The 23,758-nt window shown below is 39.4% G+C and overlaps 1 protein-coding gene across 1 annotated transcript in view; it reads left to right on the top strand.

Moving 5' to 3' along the window:
• The window catches only part of vat1 (vesicle amine transport 1), an 81,859-nt gene extending 58,127 nt beyond the window's left edge, over window positions 1-23,732 (top strand). Inside the window, exon 6 of the mRNA XM_034055711.3 lies at window positions 19,800-23,732. Coding sequence (XP_033911602.1) covers window positions 19,800-19,898 — 99 coding nt within the window. The 3' untranslated portion in view covers window positions 19,899-23,732. The remainder of the gene's footprint in view (window positions 1-19,799) is intronic.
• Window positions 23,733-23,758: the final 26 nt, after the last annotated feature.

Below are 23,758 nucleotides of genomic sequence, written 5' to 3'. Positions count from 1 at the left end.
CAACAATAAAATAGATTTTATATTTTTTCCTAAGGTAGCCTGTGGTAGTTTGGGCAATTTAACATAATTTATTTAATCTATAGTTATATACTGAACATAACCAACTTTTAACCACATGGTGAAATTTCAATTGCAATTAAAATGTCAAGTTGCCAAGTAATACAAACATTATATAAAACTGGATTGCTGCTGGTTTTATAAAGTATACAGTATCTGATAATACACTTATTTATAGTTGTAGATATAAATATATAGAGTAGTCAAAGGTTTACGTACCCCACTGGAAATATAATTTCTGGAAATTTCTCAAAATTAAAACTTGTGGAAAAAGTTACAAGAATAGATGTCTAATTCAGCTTTTTTTTTTTTTTTTGCATAACTCCAAAAAAAAAAAATGTATACCCTTTGATGCTATGATAGCATTGTCTACAAGGTGCTAGAAATTAATATAATAATGCAGAACCTAATTTTAGAAAATGCTGGGTTATAGGTGAACATTCTTGGAGTATAAAAGGGTTAAGCATAGGATAATTGTCATTACCAATAAGTCAATATGGGGGGAAAAAGTAAAACGCTATCTGAAGACCGTAGGCAGAACATGATTTATTGTCATAAAGCTGGAGAAGGATAGATTTCCTGTTCTTTTATCAAGAAGTACAAGACTCATGGTACACTCACAACACTCCCTCTGTCTGGAATAAGGAGAAGAATAGTGAGGAAGGTTAATAACAATCCAAGATTGCCTGCCAAAGATATTCAAAGTGAATTGGCTGCAAGTGGGACTGAGGGTTCCATTTCAACCATAGGTAGAGTATTGCATGGTGAAAGTCTCAATGGTCGCAGGCCAAGAAAAAAGCCACTCTTAGGAAAACGTCACAAAGACAAAAGGTTTTGTGGAGTGATGAAACAAAAATTGAGATATTTGGTCATGCTGACAGTCGTTACGTTTGGGGAAAGTCTGGTGAGGCGTACAAAGAAAAGAACACCATACCTACTGTCAAGTATGGAGGTGGTTATATCCTTCTATGGGGCTGTTGCCTATCAAGTGAAATGTAACCATTACCGAATGGGTATTTTACCTGTCCCGGAACCTGAATAGAATACCAAAGCTGTGCGCAAGCGCCCATGACGTAGCCACGCTTGCCCCCGAGAGTATCCGAGGGCTACAGACACAGGTACTAGTATCATTTTCCTTTCAGATCCTTGGGGGAGAGCATACAGAGAAGTACCGGTTACTTTTATCTGCATATATTTCGCAACCAACACCATAATTTTTGAAAAGTTGTATTTTTAGTTTACTAATTACACGTAATTTTTGCGCACAGCCTGTTGCTTGTTCCTTCGCATAGCGGTCTTGTGCCCCGCATGAAGCCGGCGGCTTCCAGGGAGCAAGCAGCTTAATTCAGCTGACTTGTACTCTCTCCTACAGGCTGCTAGTAACGCTGGCTGGAGTTAAATAAATAAATAAATAGAAGTGTTTCATTTAGGAACGGTATTCTTCTGAACTGTAATTTGTTATTAGTGTTTTGTGAATATGTGTGTGTTTCTGTCAGCAGCTCTGCATTAACTAATTTAAAATTAAAACTTTGCTGTGTATGGTTTATTAATGGAAATTATATTGTGATTACTGTTTTACTGTGTTTCTCTTTCTTGTGTGTATTTTTGGTATAAAATAAATACAAAATAACAGTTACAGCTGCTGGGCTAAGCAGCTGTGCGTTGATACACTTTAGGTAGATTGCTTGAGTCTGCCACAGTATCGCTGCTGTCTTGGTGGCTGCTTGCAGCACTATTATGAAGAGCTGTTTAAGCTAACAGCAGACTTCCTCAGTTGTTTACAACTGTGGGTTTGCCAGAAGCTATACAGTCCCTGTATACCGCACAAGTACCGTACCGACCCGGTGCAAGTCACCGCACGTGTACAGGACTGAGGCCAAGGGTACTGTACCGATGTGTACCGTACCAAGGGCGCCGTGCCAAGGATACCGTACTGACCTGGTGCAAGTCACTGCACGTGTACCGTAGCACCAAGGCTGTTCAGTTTACTGTTCAATTTTCTGGGCAGTTTTCAGTACTGTATACTGTCCTATTACATTCTATACATCGGTGCTGCTGCTGAGCTGACTGAGGGGGCAGTTGTTGTGTTCTTTTCACAGTATTGTGCACTATTGCCCTGTTACATGCTGTACAGAGGTGTTGCTAGTGAACAGCCTGAGGCATTACTGTACTAGTACATTCTGTGCAGCGGTGCTTGGGTAGACTGAGGCAACAGGTTTTCATTGCATTGCTGTTGCATCATGCCGATTTCCTGTGACATACAAGGTCAGTTTCCAGTTTCCAGTGCATGCAAGACAGGCACTCGCTGACCGCAGCTTCTGCAAGTTTTGTGAGACTTTTTTTCTAAGCACACGCTAGAAAAGCGAGTGTCTCTCAGCTCTGAAGATATGTCCATTCCTCTTGGGCAGGGCCCTTCCCCACCACCTGCTAAAGACGTGTCTGTGTCCTCTGCAGATGGCTTAGTTCCAAAGCAGAGTAGGAAAACTGCCCGAGGCAAGAGCCCATATAAGAAGCCGTCCTTACGGTCTTCATCTTCCTCTGCCTCCCCTTCTCCGCCTCCTCCTCCTTCTCCTAAAAAAAAAAAAAAGGAAGAGTCACCATTCTAAGATCTGCTGACTGAACAAATGGAGAAACTCTGGGCAGTGCTTGCTGAGCTGCTGCATGAGCACACTGCTCCGCCTGCGCCCCCCCCCCCCCCCCCCCCTCTAGTTCCATTGGAACAACATGGGGCTTTAAGTACAGACTGGCACGACACCAATATGCTGTCCATCGGTGCCTCTAATGAGGCTGGTGACCCAGAGTTCCAGGAGGTAGAATCTGACCGCCCATTACCAGTCCATGTATCCCTGTCAGCACAGCTGTTGTCATTAATTAAGAGGGCCACTGCAAAATTGCAAGTGCCCTGGCCTGTGGATGGGACAAGGAAACAGTCCATCTTTGACGATGAGCCTGTTACGTCTACCGTGTCCCTAACCCCAGTGCAGCTGGATTTTCTTTTTGAAGTCCAGTCGTCATGGGATCACCCTGCTACAGCCCTGGCTGTTTCCAGGTCGATGGGCTCATTTATACAGCCTGCATGGTGCAGAAAAACTGATGTTGGCTCACTTTCCTCCTGTAGATGCTGCAATTGCCTTGCTGGTGCAGGCGCCAAAACTAGTGCTCTTGACCAAGGACGCTACCTGCCCTAACAAACAGTGTCGGGTCTCAGAAAACATTCTGAAGTGGGCTTACTCGGACGGTGCGTTCGCCGCACGGCTGGGTAACTATAACAGTATATTGGTAGCCTACAGACCTGTTTATTGAAGGCTCTCTGAGAGTCATAGACCCTCACCACAGCAGCTAGAGGAGCTGTGCCTGGTGAATAAAAGCCTGCTCTGTATCTCCAAACTGAACGGACAGGCTGTGGGCAGGAATCTTGCTGCTTTGGTAGCTGCAAGAAGACAGCTTTGGTTTTCCCAGGCACGAGTGTCTGGGGATAAAGCACTGCTGTTAGATGCCCCCATTTCACCAGGGCATACCTTTGGTCCTGTGGTGGATGAGATGCTGCAGTGCTTCACCGTGCACGGGAGTCCTCAAAGGAAGTGGTGCATCTGCTTCCCAAGCAGCCATCCCAGGTGCTTTAAACCAGTGGCAAACTAGCGCCCAAGGCCCCGGCAGCCTCTGAGACAGCGCATTTGGGTCCTTTCTACTGTACAGACTAGCTATTCTCTCTCCAATTCAAGCATGGTCCCCCTCCCTTTTTGGGTTGTGACTACAACATTAGTCACAGACCCACGAGATGCTGTAGTACTGTCTCGGAAGGCGACAGCTCTGCTACAAAAGCAAGATATTTGCACGGTACAACCCTTCCACTTGATGGAAGGGTTCTACTCCAGGTACTTCCTAGTGTCCAAGGAACAGCATACGAGTTCTGTGTACTGCCTCTCTCTAGCTCCCTGTGTCTTCTCAAAGTGTGTGGACGTTATCCTAGCCCCATTGAGACTCGGAGGCGTCGGAGTGCTCAATTACCTAGACGACTGGCTCATTTTGAAGCTTTTTCAGCTCAATAAAGCACTTGCAGTAGTGACCTTCCAGAGACTTCTGGGCTTGGTGGCAGCAGCTTCCCAGACCCTTCCTTTGGGTCTCCTGCACATGCGCCCTCTCCATGCCTGGTTCAACAACAGGGTTTTTCAGCCTGTGTTGAATCTGGTCCACTTGGGATAGTGTCTCGCTATTGTCCTAAAGGTTTTCTCTTGGTGGACACAGCCTGCCCATCTACATCTATGTGTAACATTGGGCATCGTCACCAGAAGAGAGGTAATCCCCACGGACTCGTCCACCCACGGCTGGGGCACTGTGTGGAACAGTAGGGGTGCACAGGGGCTATGGAACCCCCCCCCTGTGGCAGGTTCATCAGAAATCTTTTGGAGCTGCAGGCAGTTTCTGGCCCTGCAGAATGTATTACAGGAGGTTCAAGGGAGACATGTGCTTATCTGGACAGACAACACTACCGTGGTGGCTATATAATCCACCAGGGTGGCCTCGGGTCTCCCAGTCTCCATCGTGTGGCCTGCAAGCTGTTGCTCTGGGCACACAAACACCTCCTGTCACTGTGGGTGGTACACCTGCCGGGGGTAGTAAACTGGACGGCGGACCTCCTTTCCCAGTTCCCAGTGCCTCGGAGCTGAGGCTTCACCCTGAGGTGGTGAGTCTCATTTGGGACATGTACGGGAGAGCGGAAATAGATCTTTGCCTCCCAGGAATTGACCCGCTGCCCCCTTTTGGTTCTCCTTAACAGGAGACGAGGACACGCTGGCGATAGATGCCTTAGCACCCCAGTGGCCGAGGCATCTGTTGTATGCCTTCCCACCGCTCGCCATGCTCCCACTTTGTCTAGAAAAAATCAGGCAGGACCCGGCCAGGGTGCTATTTAGTAGCCCTTTACCGGCCCAGTAGACTTTTCTGATGGGACAATTTTTGAAAGGAGCTCGGCAGCTTTGGCCACCTCCTTGAAGGATATTGTTCCTCACTGGAGACTTAACATGGTGCTTGAGGCGCTAATGAAGCCTCCATCTGAGCCCTTACATTCTTGCTTGCAATCGCCTCTGCTAAGTGAGTGAGATGCAAGCATTTTCAATTGCAAAAGCCTGTTTAATTTTTTCAGAAGCCAGGACAAAGGTTACACTTCATACCAATCCTGCTTTTTTGCCTAAAATTATCTCGGCATTCTACATCAACCAGTCTGTGGAAATGGAGCCTTTTCCATCCACCGCCTTTCCAGTCTGACAGGGAGCGATGGCTCTATACGCTCTGCCCTGTGCAGGCACTAGCTTATGTGGACAGGACACAAAGTTGGAGGTGGTCCGCACCAGGGTTTTTTTTTTGGTTTTTTTTTCTGTTCTGGGGCTAAGTCCCATGGGCAAGCCCTGTCTAAACAGAGGCTATCAAAATAGATAGCCAACTTGCCCCATCCAGAAAAGCTCACTGCCCATTCCACCAGGGGCATGGCAACTTTGTTCCAGGGTGCATCTGTCTGACATTTGCAATGCAGCAGTTTGGGCTACTCCCCATACCTTTACAAGATTTTATCGACTGAATGTTATGGATCCCCAAAACCCTGGCTTTGGAACTAGAGTGTTGAGGGCGGCTTCAGACTCAATGCTTACAACATAGCATAGAGGTGAGTTCTCCCTCTATTTTTTTAGCCCTAGCTACTTGATACTGGGTTCCGAATGGTAACGAACAAGGCACCTCCTTGTAGCAGTCTAGTCGTTATGCAATATTGCCTTCCAACGGTAAAATGGATTCCATAGCATACCAAAAGATACTGACCAATCATCTGAAACTCTCCGCTACAAAACTTGGTTAAAAGTGCAACTGGACATTCCAACAAAACAAAGATCCAAAGCACACACAAATCTACTTCAGAATGATTAAAGAAGCATAAAATCAAGATTATGGAATGGCATATTCCAAGTCCCAATCTAAATCCGATTGAGAATCTTGAGTTGAAGGCTGTGCACAAGAGAAGCCCTTAGAATTTGAATGAACTGGAACAATTTTGCATTGAATGGGGGGAAAAAAAGAATCATGTCAAAAGCTCATTGACAAATATCCTAATCATTTAAGAGGTTATTGCTAAAGGCTCCTCAATTGGCTATTTAATTTTCCTTGTCGGGGTATGAATACTTTTGAATCATCCACAAAAGCAAAACTTTTGCTACAAAATAATTTTCCTATAATTTGTTGAAATTTTCTAGAAATTATAAATTTCCATTTGAGGTATGTAAACTTTTGATTACAACTGTGTGATTTTATATATATATATATATATATATATATATATATATATATATATATATATATATATATATATATATATATATACAGATATATATATATATATATATACAGATATATACAGACGTGCTCAAATTTGTTGGTACCCTTGCAGCTCATTGAAATAATGCTTCATTCCTCCTGAAAAGTGATGAAATTAAAAGCTATGTATACTTGCATGCCTTTGGTATGTCATAGAATAAAGCAAAGAAGCTGTGAAAAGAGATGAATTATTGCTTATTCTACAAAGATATTCTAAAATGGCCTGGACACATTTGTTGGTACCCCTTAGAAAAGATAATAAATAATTGGATTATAGTGATATTTCAAACGAATTAGTTTCTTTAATTAGTATCACACATGTCTCCAATCTTGTAATCAGTCATTCAGCCTATTTAAATGGAGAAAAGTAGTCACTGTGCTGTTTGGTACCATTGTGTGCACCACACTGAACATGGACCAGAGAAAGCAAAGGAGAGAGTTGTCTGAGGAGATCAGAAAGAAAATAATAGACAAGCATGGTAAAGGTAAAGGCTACAAGACCATCTCCAAGCAGCTTGATGTTCCTGTGACAACAGTTGCAAGTATTAAGAAGTTTAAGGTCCATGGAACTGTAGCCATCCTCCCCGGTGCGCGGCCGCAAGTGGAAAATCGACCCCAGATTGAACAGAAGGATAGTGCGAATGGTAGAAAAAGAACCAAGGATAACTACCAAAGAGATACAAGCTGAACTCCAAGGTGAAGGTACGTCAGTTTCTGATCGCACCATCCGTCGCTTTTTGAGCGAAAGTGGGCTCCATGGAAGAAGACCCAGGAGGACTTTTGACAGAAAAACATAAAAAAGCCAGACTGGAATTTGCTAAAATGCATATTGACAAGCCACAATCCTTCTGGGAGAATGTCCTTTGGACAGATGAGTCAAAACTGGAGCTTTTTGGCAAGTCACATCAGCTCTATGTTCACAGACGAAAAAATGAAGCTTTCAAAGAAAAGAACACCATACCTACAGTGAAACATGGAGGAGGCTCGGTTATGTTTTGGGGCTGCTTTGCTGCGCCTGGCACAGGGTGCCCTGAATCTGTGCAGGGCACAATGAAATCTCAAGACTATCAAGGCATTCTGGAGCGAAACATACTGCCCAGTGTCAGAAAGCTCTGTCTCAGTCGCAGGTCATGGGTCCTCCAACCCATGACCTGGGATAATGACCCAAAACACACAGCTAAAAGCACCCAAGAATGGATAAGAACAAAACATTGGACTATTCTGAAGTGGCCTTCTATGAGTCCTGATCTGAATCCTATCGAACATCTATGGAAAGAGCTGAAACTTGCAGTCTGGAGAAGGCACCCATCAAACCTGAGACAGCTGGAGCAGTTTGCTCAGGAAGAGTGGGCAAAACTACCTGTTAACAGGTGCAGAAGTCTCATTGAGAGCTACAGAAAACGTTTGATTGCAGTGATTGCCTCTAAAGGTTGTGCAACAAAATATTAGGTTAAGGGTCCCATCATTTTTGTCCATGCCATTTTCATTTGTTTTCTTATTTACAATATTATGTTGAATAAAAAATCAAAAGCAAAGTCTGATTTCTATTAAATATGGAATAGACAATGGTGGATGTCAATTACTTTTGTCAGTTTCAAGTTATTTCAGAGAATTGTGCATTCTTCGTTTTTTGTGGAGGGGTACCAACAAATTTGAGCACGTCTGTGTGTATATGTATATGTATGTGTGTGTGTATGTGTGTGTGTATATATATATATATATATATATATATATATATATATATGTATATGTGTATAGTAGCGTCACCCCTACTCCCTAATCGCTTAGCAAATGCATTTACATAGTTATAATACAGATCTAGTTTTTATAAAGAAATACAATAAATATGCAGTCCTCCCCTACTTAATTTTATTATTTTATATCTGTCCATGATACAGATTTAGAAGTAGAAAGAATAAATATAAGTCATTCATAGCGTTACTTCTCCTACATTTACATTCTATCTGTGTTTTTAACATGTATTTCAAACTTATAATGGGAAAACCCAAGGCTTTTGTGGTGAGTTGTAAAATACACAATTTTTATTGACAATTTAAGAACATAAACAAGAATATTTACCTACTAGAGGAGGCTACTCGTATGCTTGTCCGGTTCCTTGTAACTGATTGTCAAAACTTTGTCAAGTTGGGTTTTAAAGGATCTATCGCAATGATTCAGCACTAACAACATGATTAGGAAGCCCATTCCATACCCTCGCCACTCTCTGTATGAAAGTGTCTCCTTCCCTCTACCCTAAGTGTATTTCCACTTTAATTTCCATCTGTCTCCTCTGGTCCTGGTTTCTGTACTATGCTAAATAGATTAATTTCTTACCACCTATCTTCATAGCTTATTCCTTTAACCCCATTGGATTAGTATGGTTTCTCCTTGATCTAAATTGTTGATGTAGGCCTAGATAAGAAACAACAGAGGTCCAATCACGGAGCCTTGTAGCCTTGTGGGCCCATGCAGCTCCCCACTGAGCACATGGGCCCATGCAGCTCCCCAGCTGGAGGTTTCCCCTCTTACATGTCCTCTGCTTCCTGTGTTTAACCAATTTTGTATGCATGTGCATGTACTTGCTTGTATTCCCGCAGATTGCAGATTTTGGATTAGTCTTTTGTGCAGCACTTTGTCAAAAGCCTTTTGGAAGTCGAAGTATGTGATAGGCTCTTTTTGTTTAAGGTTTGTCAGACAGGACTGTCCTTTTCTGAATCCATGTTGACTGTATAAAAACTATTAAGCTTCTAATGTAATTTTATGTAAATGGCTTGCACAGCAACTTTACTTGAGTCCATCTGAAAGCCCACGCTTAACAATTCCTTTTCATTTCAAACTACTGGATACAATACAAATACATTGCTAGTCCGGAGTTGGAACGCCGCTAGTTAAAGCGGTGAACACACAAAAACATTACGAGGGTATTGTGACTGTCTTTGCATTAGTTGTGATCTAATTATTGTGATGCACTAACAAAAGAGTAAATACAGGTTGACTGTAAGTTTAGCAATTTCCTTTAGCTTCATGTAAACAAATTGAAACTGTAGGGACGGAAAATAAAATCAGTCTCCAAGAGTCGATCACAAAGGTAGTTTTTATTCAAGCAGTATCTGGAGAGACAACACTTCACAGGCAATCTGTTGATGCTTCTCTGACACAAAGTTATACAGTGTATGCGTGCAGTGAAACGTATATACATCTTAAAAGGAAACAAAGTATCACGATGTCCTCGGCACACAGGCAAAGTGCGATGTCCTTGTAACGTGCTGACTTACCTATCCATATTTCAACATAGCTTAGACGTATTCAAGCCTTTTCATATTACTTGTTTCATTAATTTATTTTAACCCTTCATGGCCAGACAATTGTGTATTAAGTAGAAATATTTTACTAGTAACATTTTAGTACACTAGAAAGTTAGAAAAGCATGATCCATTCTACCTGGGGTTTCACCGTTCAGCAAGGGAGTCTCTGTGCATGGCTGCTTCTGGCAGGCCAAGCCTGAGTTACTACTTTGCAATTTTAACCAAAACACTTCCTCTGGCTTGGCACACTGGGAATCTGGATTAAAGTTCAAGTGAAAGGCTGTCTTGTCATCTCGGCTTAAATGTTGACTATTTTATGACCTAATAAAATTCTTTCAAGTCTAATGGCTTACAGATCAAGCTGCAAGATAGAATAAAGGGGTTCTCTGTGACTCAATCAACCATGTAGAAAACAATACACTTAAAATAACAACATGATTCAAATAGAAGAACTAGGTTACAAAACTTATTTTAAAACCAAGATTATTTCACTTAAGTCATTCATGACAGCAGCAATACTCCGATTTTTAAAAAAAAGCGTTTCCCCATTTAGTTAATATTTTTATTCCATAGCTGCTTTATTGTAAAGTAAAAAAAAAAAAAAAAAAATAGAATTAAACACATTCAAAACAATTGAGAAACTGTTATTTTAATAAGATTTTATTGTTTCAGCAATGTACTGCTCATTGTTTTAACTTAAACAGATGTCCCCTTTGCTTGCGGTTACTTCAGTATCTTACCATACTGGTATCCTAAACCTGGCAAAATGCAGTAAATCCTGGACATTTATAGTACCATTTACAGTTTTAATGATGAGAAAAAAAGTGGACAGTAAGTACATAAAACCTGAATTACATATTTTACAACAACTTTCCGCTGACTTGATTTATTTAGAAACGTTTCACTAAGGAACTTCTATGAAATTTATATTTGAGCGTGTGATGGTCATGTGATGCCAGACAGGCACAGCTTGAAATACTGAGACTGTGTATTAAACTGAGTTGAATAATTTACAGAACCTGTAAAATGTCATCGTATTTCTTAACGGTTATAAACACAAAATACATTCAAACAAAATGACAAACCAGAACAGACGGGTGTCATGGAAATGTGTGTGTGTGTTTTTTTTTTTTTTTTTACATTTAATTTTGTGTGTTTTTTGTTTTGTCATCCAAGCTGCAATACATGTTGCATGGAAAACTCAGGTTATGAGGTAAACTATCCATTGTTACCCCTACTACATTTCATTAAAGATGTCTGTACTTCTGAGCAATACTTTTTGTAAATTTACAAAGGATTGTTTCAAGGTCACCAATAACAAAATACAAACTAGTATTAATAACTTCATGTTAACCGTTGTAATAGTTTAGCGTATCATTAGGACTCAGTTGACCACCTGTCTATAGAACAAGAAAGAAATGTTAGTGCTTCAGTGTTTGTGACATTTGGTACACACTGGCAAACTACTGTCATAAATTCCCATTAGCACTCTATTTGAAGTAGCTCCACGCACCTCCCCTCTCTTCCTCTTATCGGACTCAAACAAGACTACCACCCTGCTATTCCTTTTATTGAAGTTAGCACACTATTACCCCCAGGGGAGACGTTCAAGGAGGACACATGTTTTGGACTCCTGTAAGTGGATTGTTTGTGCACTGGGCTTGCAACGTATCCAGACAACTTTTTAAATGAAGAAAATCAAACAGACTAATTTTTAATTTTGAAGTTTTAACAAATCAGAGGAGTATTAGTAATCATTCGGTTTATGAAATGCTTAAAAATGGATCGAGTGGTTGCAGGCCATTTTGAATCCCTGATAATAGGCAATCTGGGTGTTTCCAGTGTCTACAGGTTTAACAGCATTAATACTTTAATACAGCAATACAAGTGTGGTTATCATATGTGAGCCCTTAGGCTAGCCATGCAAAAAGCTAAAACGCCCACCGCTAAATCCTAAAACATACAATATATCGCTTTTCAAAGCTAAAATCTAATTCCTATACCTTTTTATAGCAATATATCAATGAGATATAAATTCAAAATTGTTCTTACCTTCCACTATATGGAAGTGTAGTTGTAGAATATAATGTAAAAACAAGAGCTGTCTTCAAAGGCAGACTTCTGAATACGACCATCAGCAACCAACTTTTTTAGAGGTCTTCAGAGCATGGACCACGCTACTTGTAGTTAACAAGTCGACTGATGCTTGACTGAAGTCTTACTACGGCTTCTATAGAACTTTTGCTCCATTTATTACGTCAGAATCAAAACATTTATATATATAATGTCTATATGTAATTAGAGATGTTTTTACTATGTAACACCAGCTCTCTGATTTATTAACCTGGGTCTAAAATATGTTTCCCTCTTGGCAGCATATTGTGTTACCTTCTCAGTGTGTTGTCAATGGGCTACTTTACTTCATATACAATGTGTGTTAACAAAATATTGGATAACGACTGTAGGGGTTTATCATAAGCCTTTGAATAAGCTAAGCATACAGCCAAGTCCAGTTATTTTCATTTAATTTCAGGCTATAATGAACATGTTAAATATAATAGTCTCATATTAACTTTACCATTCTTGGACTAAGTCTGACCTCTCTCTGTTTTTAAAAAAATCACCTGTGCAAGCAGGTTTTCCATATTCACTGCATGAAGTCATTTTTTGGCCAGATTCAAGAGACGGCTCGGATCAGTATCGCTTTAGATAAGAAAAAAGCTTATATCCTATTTTTTTTATAACTAAGCTCTCATTATTTTCTTAATATAATGAGGTACATGCTCCTGTCTTTCTTAAAGCACCTTCCGTTGGTTATCATTCAAGGTTGACAAATCCCACTTTTAAGAGCCAACAGCGAACCCTGCTTTGAGGTGCCAAAGACTAATCCTTATCTTTGAAGGTCTAATGCTGCTTTGCTCATACAGACAAAACAAATACCTTTCTTTTTTTCTACTGTGTCTGAGGACAGACCTTTTTAAATTATTTCACTTTTAAACTCTACAGTTTCCCTGTAAATAAATTCCTGTTTATTAATGCAGTAAAACTTTTAAACAAATTCAACACTGTGGCTTTTTTAGTTTCAAATATAATCCTGTCAAAAGGGTTGCTTTCGTTTGCAATATCTAAAAGGCTCCGTGTTTTTGGCTCACAAACATCATCCCAATTACAGTCGCTACCTTCCTGATAAGAACTTATGCTGTAGACAACTTTTCTAATTAATGAAATGCTCGCTTCTGCCTTTTCTCTCAAGGCTATAAGCCTTTTGGCACTGGTAGCTCTCGGTTAATGAGTGTAGCTCATTTCACAGGTATTTCTGGTCAGCATGACCCCAACCCAGCTCCTTCTTTACTCAGACTTACAATGATTTCTATAATAATTTCTACTGTTATACTAGAATAAACAGGAATATAGAATCCTACAGTATTCTCATAGAATAATGCAGAGTACATTATAACATTTTTTCTGAACAGTGTGTTAACAATTCATTTGGTATTTCTGCTGGCTTTATATTCTTAAACACAGTACAGTTATTACAACATTAGCATACATGCACTTTCACAAATGTTGAATTTGTATCCCAAAGATAAGCCTGCTTCCAGTAGCGGTGACAGTCTTGGGTCAGTTTCTGCTCTGTGAGTCTGTCATAGCCACCACAGGTGTGGTCATAGTCTTTAAAACATAAGAAAGTTTACAAATGAGGAGGCCGTTCGGCCCATCTTGCTTATTTGGTTGTTTTAGTAGCTTATTGATCCCAGAATCTCATCAAGCAGCTTCTTGAAGTATCCCAGGGTGTTAGCTTCAACAGCATTACTGGGGAGTTGGTTCCAGACCCTCACAATTCTCTGTGTAAAAAAGTGCCTCCTATTTTCTGTTCTTAATGCCCCTTTTATCTAATCTCCATTTGTGACCCCTGGTCTTGTTTATTTTGTCAAGTTGAAAAAGTCCCCTGGATCGACATTGTTAATATCTTTTAGAATTTGGAATGCTTGAATAAGATCACTGTGTAGTTTTCTTTGTTCAGGACTGAATAGATTCAATTATTTTAGCCTGTCTGCAGTTCTGAATGCTGTCTAGATCATTTTGAATGACCTTTGCTGCTGCAAGTGTTTGCCACTACTCCTATTTTTGTGTTGTCTGCAAATATAACAGGTTTGCTTACTATACCAGAATCTAAATCATTAATGTAGATTAGGAACAGCAGCGGACCTTATACTGATCCCTGTGGTACTCCACTGGTTACCTCACTCCATTTTGAGGTTTCTCCTCTAATCAGTACTTTCTGTTTTCTACATGTTAATCACTCCTGATACCTGCAAAAAACTTAAGTCTGTGGGAAAACTTCAAATGAAGCTGCTTCTTACAAAGAGCCATCCATCTCTGCCACATACACCTTTCATTTGGATCAGGTCAAAAGCCTGTCCCTGTTTGGAGTGCCTAAAATAGCCCTGTCTCAATTTACTTTTCAGACAAATATTAAATTAACTGGAGACGGTGTATGCCAGGTAGGTAAGCACACAATATCAAGATTATTTAAAGCAAGTGTCTGCTGATAAACAGTGCCACAATTAATATTTATTTCTTAGCAGACACCCTTATCCAGGGCGACTTACAATTGTTATGAGAGATCACATTATTTTTACATACAATTACCCATTTATACAGTTGGGTTTTTACTAGAGAAATCTAGGTAAAGTACTTGCTCAAGGGTACAGCAGCAGTGTCCCCCACCTGGGATTGAACACATGACCCTCCAGTCCAGAGCCCTAACCACTACGCCACACTGCTGCCCTATAATTCTACTTCTACAATATCTCAAAAGCAGTTGACAAAGTTAACCCTCCACAATACTTTCAGTGCAGTACATGAACCAGGACCAGATGACACAGTTGGAAATGAAATGGAGGTAGATTTAGGACAGGGAAGACCTATTTATTTAAATGGGTTACCTATCCATGTTGATGCAGAATATTTGAGGCTGTATAGCTGTGGGCATACTAGGATTTTATTGACGCTTTGTTTTTTTTCTCCCAAGACCAACCTAGTAGTGTCTTCATTCTTAGTTTTGTGATGAGGAAAACCTTCTAGCAATTTAATGATGTAATACATGTGTGTCTTTAAAAACACCCTACTCCCTTAAGATTTGCTGCATTTTCCCTAATGCTGTTACAGTTGGTCTTGGAATGTGAGTAAATGGAGCAACCTGATTTGCATGGGAGGCTCTGTGGTTTTATAATTGCAGATGAAACTTAAAAAAAAACAAAAAAAAACATTTCACTGCCTGAGATGATGAGACTTTCTGTGTATTCCTGCTTTCATAGAGTGACACACTAAGGGAATATAACAGGCACTTTGTATTAACATTCACTGGCAATGTTTCTTCACAGTTCTGTATGTGTCAATCCCTTTGCATTTCCTACATATATTGTGTACATCTCACTGTTTTCTGATTTAATCAAAGTATGTCATTCGAGCATTAGGCAGGTTTATTTTCTAATCGTGTGAACGTTGCTGGGGTGATTTCTAGTCTCTCTAATCATGCAACTGTCTGGCGCTTTTTTGTTTTTGTTTTCTTAACAATTATTCAGCCACAGGCAGTAGTTTTTATATTGTTGCTAAGAGACGATGTTGAGTGGAAAGTGCCTGGTCGGTAGTCCATGGCAGAGGTGGAAAGAAAAGCAGACTTGTACTCTCAATAATGATTTGTAGACTGCAGAGCACCTGCTGCAGATTCTGGCATGCTCAAAAGTTTTGCACAAATACATTATCAGCATTTTTTTTTTTTTTTGACATGTTAAAGAAATTGTGCATCCCTAGTGTGTTCAAACTGGCTGCAAGGTTCCTAAATGCAGTGTAGCTGGTAGGGACTATTATGTATAAATCCGTTTTCAATATCGCGCTCTGAATATGATAGCGGATATACATGTTACAAGAAGCCAAAAATTGACCACATTACAGACTGTTCAAAGTTCATAAATCATGTTTGTTCAACATGAGTGAGGCTGTGTGGTCCAGGGAGGTCCCCGGTTCAAATCCCACCTCAGCCACTGACTCATTGTGTGACCCTGAGCAAGTCACTTAACCTCCTTGTGCTCCGTCTTTCGGGTGAGACGTAATTGTAAGTGACTCTGCAGCTGATGCATAGTTCACACACCCTAGTCTCTGTAAGTCACCTTGGATAAAGGCGTCTGCTAAATAAACAAATAATAAACAAAAAAAACATGAGTGACTGAATCAATACTGGCAATCTCTTAGATGGTATTTATTAAGCATGCAACAAAGTAAGTTTGAAAATCACACAAAACAGTTGCACATTTTTATATCACATTAAAAACATTACAGTGAGAACTAAGGTTTTAAACAACAATTTACCAATTAAATATTGGTACATACTGACAATACAACAAGGGTATTGTTGCCTAGCCTGGAAAGCAGTCCATTTTTGGCGTTCTGTTACCTTGTGTTTCTCTGAGTGTCTGGGCCCCTGATCTCGATTTGGATAAATACTGAGAGCTGAGGGCTCCAGGTGCAGTCTTGTAGATTCCTTGAATCAGAGAGAGCGCAGAGCAGGTAGCTGATGGCCAGAAATCAGGGAGGAGAGCAGGTGGGCAGAGATCAGCCGCACGTTCTAAGGGGCTATGTCTGGCTTGGGCTTGCAATCTGGATTGTTGCCCCCCCCCCCCCCCCCCCTTTCTCTTGCATGATTAGTTCATTATCATGATTTACAAAGGGGAAACTAATTTTTACCATAAGAAATGATATTTCTTTAGACACCAAATATGTCGGATTAGACATCGCAAACAGTTTCACTTTACTTAGGGTTTCTTACCTGGCTTATTCTGCGCTTGTTAGGTGGTTTAAGAATATAAACGCTTGCATCTTGTACTCTTAGTGAAATTTAAATCAATAATGATAAATTGTTTCAAGTCTCTTATTTTCTTTTAAGCTGATTTAAACTCCATTTTTTCCTTAATTTCTTTCACTTTACTGTAGGCTTGGTGCTAAACCCCCCTTCCCTCACTAGACTGGGTAATTCAATCCCAGAGATGGGTTTGATTTAGCCTTTTGTTTCCCAGAGTGCCTGATGTATTCGTGTTAGATAGATTTTGTTATGCTAGGCAAAGCTAGACAAATTCGATTTAATTCAATTTAGTTTTCTGTTAAAAATATATAATATCCACGACATTTGCAACAAATTGATCTACAATGTCAATAAGGCAAACTTTTTTTAATTGTTTAAGTGATAACAAATATTGTAGTTATCCGTGCACTGCAATTCCCGGTGTTTGTACTGTAGTTCCCGCTGTGACTGTGTTTTACGTGCGGTGTGTTCCCTTCCCGGTTGTGTCCTGCCGCTGCTTGTTTACCTTTTGTGTGTATATTCCCGTGGGTAATGTAATCCGCCTGCCTGCTTGTCTTTCCCTGGTCTATACCCATAGGTCCTAGTGTGTGCTGAGGACCCAATGGGATGTGTGTGAGCTCCAATACCCTGGTCTGAATAAGGGGCTGAGCTAAGGATATAAGAAGTTGCTGGCAGCTGTGGAGAGAAAGGCGTGCTAAATAAAGCCCTTTGAAAAGACCAAGCATCTCTTATTTTCTGCCTCCTGAGAAACACTACAATATGTATTTACACTATTTTGAGAAATGGGAATTCACAGAAAAATGTGAAAAATACAGCCTTAGTCGTATAGATTCATGAGTTGCCATAGGTTCGGTATTTTTTTTATGCCTAAATATTTGATATTTTGCATGTAGAGTTGTCACCAGAAGTCCAACTAGGTAGGTCTTGGTAATGTGAAGCGTTACATTTTTGTTTAGGGTTCATAGCGACAGCAGTCTGCTTAGCCAAATTGGTTAAATCCAGGGCTGTAACAAAACAAATACCAACATGCATTTATATAATAGATAACCAACAGGAGGCCTATAGCGTACTTGGAGACACAAGGACTCCAGTACTGCTGTGCTCTATTATTCTTTTTATACGAAACATAAGAATTTAAGAAGACATTCGGCCCATCAATGCTCATCAGGTTCCACACAGCTGATCTTAAAACTTTCTCAAATCACCTTTTAGGATCCCAATGGTTCAGCATTTAATAATAATATTATGTCTAAGTAACCCATTCCATACCCTCGCCACTCTGTCTCCTACCCTCTGCCCTAAGTCTATCTCGACTTTTATTTCCAGCTGTGTCCTCTGATCATGGTTTCAGTTATCACCTTGTTTTTATTCACAAATTGAAATACTGTACAGTCTGTATCTGTCACACAGATAGTCTATTGGTCTAAACAGCACGAAAATTAAAATACTGCACAGTTTAGATAAAAATGGGCACTTTGTGGGCAAAGGTTTTGAAATCAAACATCTTGCAGGTCTATTCAGTGGATTACCATGTCAAAGTCGGTACAATGCGAGGCGAGGGTCCTGTTTGAATGATGGCCTTTGTTTAAATTTGCCGCTTAAGAATAATTGTGTACCTCACAATGTTCAATGTGGTTTGAAATGTAATCTCAACCAGGAGCAGCTTGCCTGTGTCTGGCAGTTGATAATTTTAAAGGGGTTTATTGCATTAGGAGCGTGAAATAGGAATTTGCTTCAACAGTAACTTGTTCTCTTGTACTGTTCCAAAGGGCAGATGGATTGATGTGTAACCAAGTTAAGGAGCTGGACAGAAAGGTTTTCAATCTAAATACAACGTCAAAGGCAAGAATCCTCTGGCAAGCTGGTTGTAGCTCGAACGTCCCGACTGTTTTGTTTATAGCACTGAGCCGTGATAATGTTAGTTACAGCTAAGCATGTATCAGTTTCTGTAGCATTCTACTCCTTTGTTCCTTTTCCGACTAAATGCATAATAACCATAGCCGGAAAAGGCATGTAGGCCTGTGTGCCTCTCATCACAACCTTTTAAAGACATCCAAGCCTTACAGAGGAAACTGTAGACTCAGATAGTGTTTTTTTTTTTTTATTTATTAAATTTAATAAATATATATATATATATATATATATATATATATATATATATATATATATATATATATAAAATAATATATACACACACACTTTTATATACTATATTTTTTTTTATTTTATTTTTTTAAATATCAGTAAGTAAATAGAGCCGGAAACCAAGTGCAACCATCTAACTAACTAATTTTGATGAAACTGTCCTAAAAACACAATTACATTTTAAGACCATTCCATGATAACTGGAATGTTTTGGTATAAAATCATGAAAGCGTTGCTGGTCCTTCGAAATACAGTGACTGTATACAAACCAAATACTTTTCAGGCATTGCTCATATTTATTTTAGTTAGATTTTATATTCATGTATTAAAGGTGTTCTGCTTTAACTGAATGTTTCTGTAGCCCTTCTCTTTAAAGTTTTCCTTTCATGAACTGTATAATGACCCCTAGTGTTAAGAGGAAGAAATGAGTTTAAAATGTTGTTGCCTTGCACTCTAGCCAGACTGGCTGTCACGAGTAGAGCAATGAACGTGCCAAGATCATTTGTAGCCAAAGCAGGTTTCATTACACACTGCATTTCCACAGACCCCATTCCAGCAGTTTAAGCCAATGAAAGAATGGCAAACCCAGAAAGGAGGAAGCCAGAACTATGAAGAAATATGATCCTGAGGAGTAATCTGTTTTTCAGACATACTTTGGTGAATACTCCTGATCTGAAAGGAGCAATAGCCTTTTAAAATACATGTTCTTGAGTCATCAGGAATGGCTAAATCCCATTCCAATCCATTTTTTGTTTCATCCCTTCCCTAAATAGTTGCATCTGATGTGCATATAATAATAAACACTGAAGTGGAATACAATAAACTGTTACTGATAGGTTGGAATAAAAACCTGGATTGGATTAGGATTTTGGTGCCAGGTTTAACCACCCTGATTTGATTCTTGATTGTTTAAGTGTGAGGCTTTATTGTCCCTTTCATTATGATAGTCTGTATTGTCTTGCCACCATGCCGTTAAAGCAGAGCTCCATCTGAGCCTCTCTGACCGTGTCTCTCTTTCTTTCTTTCTTTCTCTCTTTCTCTCTCTCTCTCTCTCTCTCTGTGTTTTTCAGGTGGGTGATGCGATGAGGCAGATGCAGGAAAGGAAGAACATTGGAAAGGTCATTCTTGTTCCAGAGGCTGAGAAAGAAGAGAAGAAAGAGGAGAACTAGGGCAGCACAGGAGCCACGTAGCCAGCCTCTACAAAAGGTGGTTCAGTTGTGATCAGAGTTTCATTTGCTGATCTTTTCAGGACCTGGAAACAGATTTGACCGCTAAAGACCCCCCACCGCCCACCCCAACAGCCCCCTCCCTTTCTTAGAATTAATCACTGAAAACATTTAAAATGAAACCTATTTCCAGTGACCTGGATATATAATGCCAGACCAATGCTGCTGTGTTTTCTGCAAGTGTACTTTGCTACTAGAAGTCAGAATGTAGAGGGTTGGCATAGCAACAGTTCATTGTAACCACAGAAACTGTGTTGCACTTGATATCCCTCATAACACTGAGATCCTTTTGGAACTCGCTCTCTCTCTCTCTCTCTCTCGCTCGCTCTCAGACCCTAGCTGTGTTGGCAGTTGAGTTAAGAGTCAGAAAAAAAGCCATGCTTCTGCCAAATAAAGACTTTTTCAGAAGGAGGAATTTATTCGCAAATACTGAAACACGCAAAAATGTACCACAAACAGGTGGCATTAATTATTACATCTGTATTTAACACTGAGAAATTGCCCATTTCCTTTCCTTAGTAGTTTGTCATGCTCCCAGAAAGGTTCTCTCTGCTTTCAGGTCCTTAACGTTTAGCAATGGATTAAATCTAGTTTGTGAACCACTAAGAAAATTGGCATTGGTTGTGTGTGTGTGTGTATGTGTGCTTTACTGTGCTGGGCTCAGACTATGCATTCCAATAAAATCATTGCAAAGCTGTTCCCTGGTTATTCTGTAATTCACAGCTGATGAATTGTCTATTGTTGGTTACAGCCTGGCGCTACAATCTTAAGCATGATCTCTACGAGTAACTTCAGTTATTCATGCATGGCCATTATTGATGATGATGATAATGGCCCCTTTAAAATAAATTCAGTATTACAATCTGTATTACAAATGGGTCAAATGCCTTACAGAAATGTTATATTTCGTATATCAAGCTTCTCTCCAGGTTAAGCATCCACCTGTTGCTACATATAGCTTTTGAAAATGCTTTGTATTGAAAATGCTTTGCCTGCTTGCCTTTTAATGGTAACCAAATTAGCCTAGGACAGTTTTGTATTGATATTTTCACATTGCCTGCGAGTCTGAGCCCTGGTGCTTGTGTTAGGACAGTTTGTATTGATATTTTCACTTTGCCTGTGTCCCAGCTCTGGTGCTTGTGTTAGGACAGTTTGTATTGATATTTGCACTTCGCTTGCAATCGCTGACCTTATTGCACTACAATGTTTTGTACCTGTGATGGTTTTGCAAAGAATTTCTTGATGATGAAGCTAAAAGGAAGTTTTAAGGGTGCCAAATTGTATAATGTGTTTATGTTCTTGCAGACTTAAAAAGAGGATACACAAGTGAGCTTTTCTTCATGAGTTTGAGGTCATGTTCGATCAGTATGTGGTGCATATGTTTCCCTGGGAAATATCATTTAACCAGTTATTTTTTTATTTTTTGTAACTCATGGTATATTACCAAAGAATTCTGTCCCGTTTTACTATTTTCATAAAGAAAATGAATTGCGTTGCTGAAAAATATATATAGATTGCAAGTCTCTGGTAATCTTATCCCCAAAAAATAACTGGTTCTAGAATCAGTAGAGAAGTGAATTCAGTTTATTTAAAAAAAAAAAGTCATTGACTTCCATTTGTATTGAGGTTATTATACAAAAAGTTCAAACTGCCACTGAAACTGACTATTTTCTAAGCATTACATTCCTACATGGTTTAAAAAATGCTGAACTTCCTTTCGTGTGACGAGTCCATGTGATTTAGAAAGACTAACTTAACAGTGTTTTTTAACTTAACCAGTTGCACTGTATTTTGTTAATAGGATAACATGAATTACATTTTGAGCTTTTACAGGTAGAATTTTAACCATTGTAAGAATTCAGGTAATTTTATGAAAGGTGTAGAAGAGGTTCAGGTTGCTCACCCCTGCTCTACATTGATATATTTTCAACCACAGTAAATTAGTTTATTAGGTATATTGATTAAGAAAATAATGAGCACCTGTTTTAGTCCCCAAGATGAAAATCGCAAAGCTTTGAAGAGGCTCGCGAAGTACTAGCTCAATAGTCCGTGGCAGATCTTTTATAAGGGAGTATTGATAAGCCTTTGATATAAAGAAATCCTTTATAAATGCTGCATTGCTAACAAACCATTGAAGAGGTTACTGTGCCTTGTCATTTTTTGTACTTTGTCACATAGCCTTACTACAGTTGCCAGTTTGTAAACCTTTGTACTAAATTTGATAATTTAAAATCCACTGTCCTCTTATTAACTCTAAAAACATTATTACTGGTCCACTTTTTTTTGTTTTTGGTTCTTTAACTCTCTAAACTGCATTTATATTTCTATCTGCCTATTATCTTCTATATGTGTACCCAATTTATTTATGGATTTCATACCCAGTTTACCATAATTTGGTTTTTGGGTTGTTCATTTGTATTTCGTCTCTAAATATGCTGCTGCATAATATAGCTTGTGTGTTGCGCTATTAAACACAAGGGCTCAGATGGCCATGGTTCTTTACCCATGACACCTTTCAAATCTGTGCCTCAACACTCATCTCTCTGTCACTCTCAGGACTCAACACATGAACAGAGTACTGGTTCAAAAAGGGAATATTAAAGTGTGCCCATGATTTGTATTTTGGAAATTGAGTATACCGAAACAACCTGACCTTACTTTTGAAGATACACATCAACGGACCAAAGAAACATTCCAGAAACAAAATAAATAAATACAAAAATTAAGACCTGTGTGCCAACTGACTTTAGATTTTTATATTGCATCTTAGAAACGAAAATAAATCCCATGAATTTCTATTTCAATGGTTTTCCAGGCTCCTAAAGGGTGTGGATCTGTGGTACCATTTGTAAAACAGGTGATTCAAGTAAAACTGGATTATGTGCACTGTTGTTAAAAGCCATCACCAAGCTCTTCATCCTGTAATACCTTTTTGCTACTGCAGTAAATAATTATTAAACACGCCTCAACTGTAAGGCCAGGATCCATTTATGCATGGTCAGTTGCCTCTAGACATGGGTTATTCTGTTCTACAGAGCCTTGGTTAAATAAAGGGTCTTGTGCTTTCTGTTCCCACATGCACACACATGCAGTCAGTCGTAGTGCGTATGTTTCTGTGCAAGCAGACATGGGAAATCTCAAGCACTTCAAGCTCTGGAAAGTTTCAGGCCTAATTTTAGTTTTTTGTTTTGTTTGATCATTTAATAGGCACTCTGAAACCCAAGGGTCTCCAATTGTAGCCTCATTCTTCAAAACAGCTTTTCATTTGGTAATGATGTACTTTCACCTAAACCATTTTTTACCTCCAATTTTATATTCTAATCTCAATTCTTTTATATCAAAGAGCTACCATAAAGTGATGTTTACAAAAACAGTGCATTTACACTCCATGTGCTGTAGTGTCAGTTGATTGCAAAGAGTATGGTCTGCAACTGGAAAGCCTGGTGATGGCTGTTTGATTTTACTATTAAATGAGGTGCTAGACTACACCTTCTGTTTCAACAAAACATAAAGCAACTTGTGATCTTTTTGTCTAGTTTCTTTTACCTGTTAAGATAAACGTTGGCTTTTCATGCTGTAATTGAACCCTATGATGTAATTCAAAGTTTGTGTTAAAACTTTTAGAACAATTCTGCTTTTCGTGCTTCGTATCCAGGTTGAACAAAATTTGTAGCAATGCTGTTTACATGAACTAGAACCTGTAATGCTTTTCTGCCTAATGTTACCATATGCCTTACGTGTTTTCCAATATTAATAAAAAGCATAATAAAAATAAAATGTGGATTTGGTTTTTTTTCTTCATG

This window comes from Acipenser ruthenus, chromosome 33, assembly GCF_902713425.1.
Source record: "Acipenser ruthenus chromosome 33, fAciRut3.2 maternal haplotype, whole genome shotgun sequence".
NCBI lineage: Eukaryota > Metazoa > Chordata > Actinopteri > Acipenseriformes > Acipenseridae > Acipenser > Acipenser ruthenus.
Note: the sequence above shows the minus strand (reverse complement) of the source record. Positions and strands in the feature narration are given on the sequence as shown.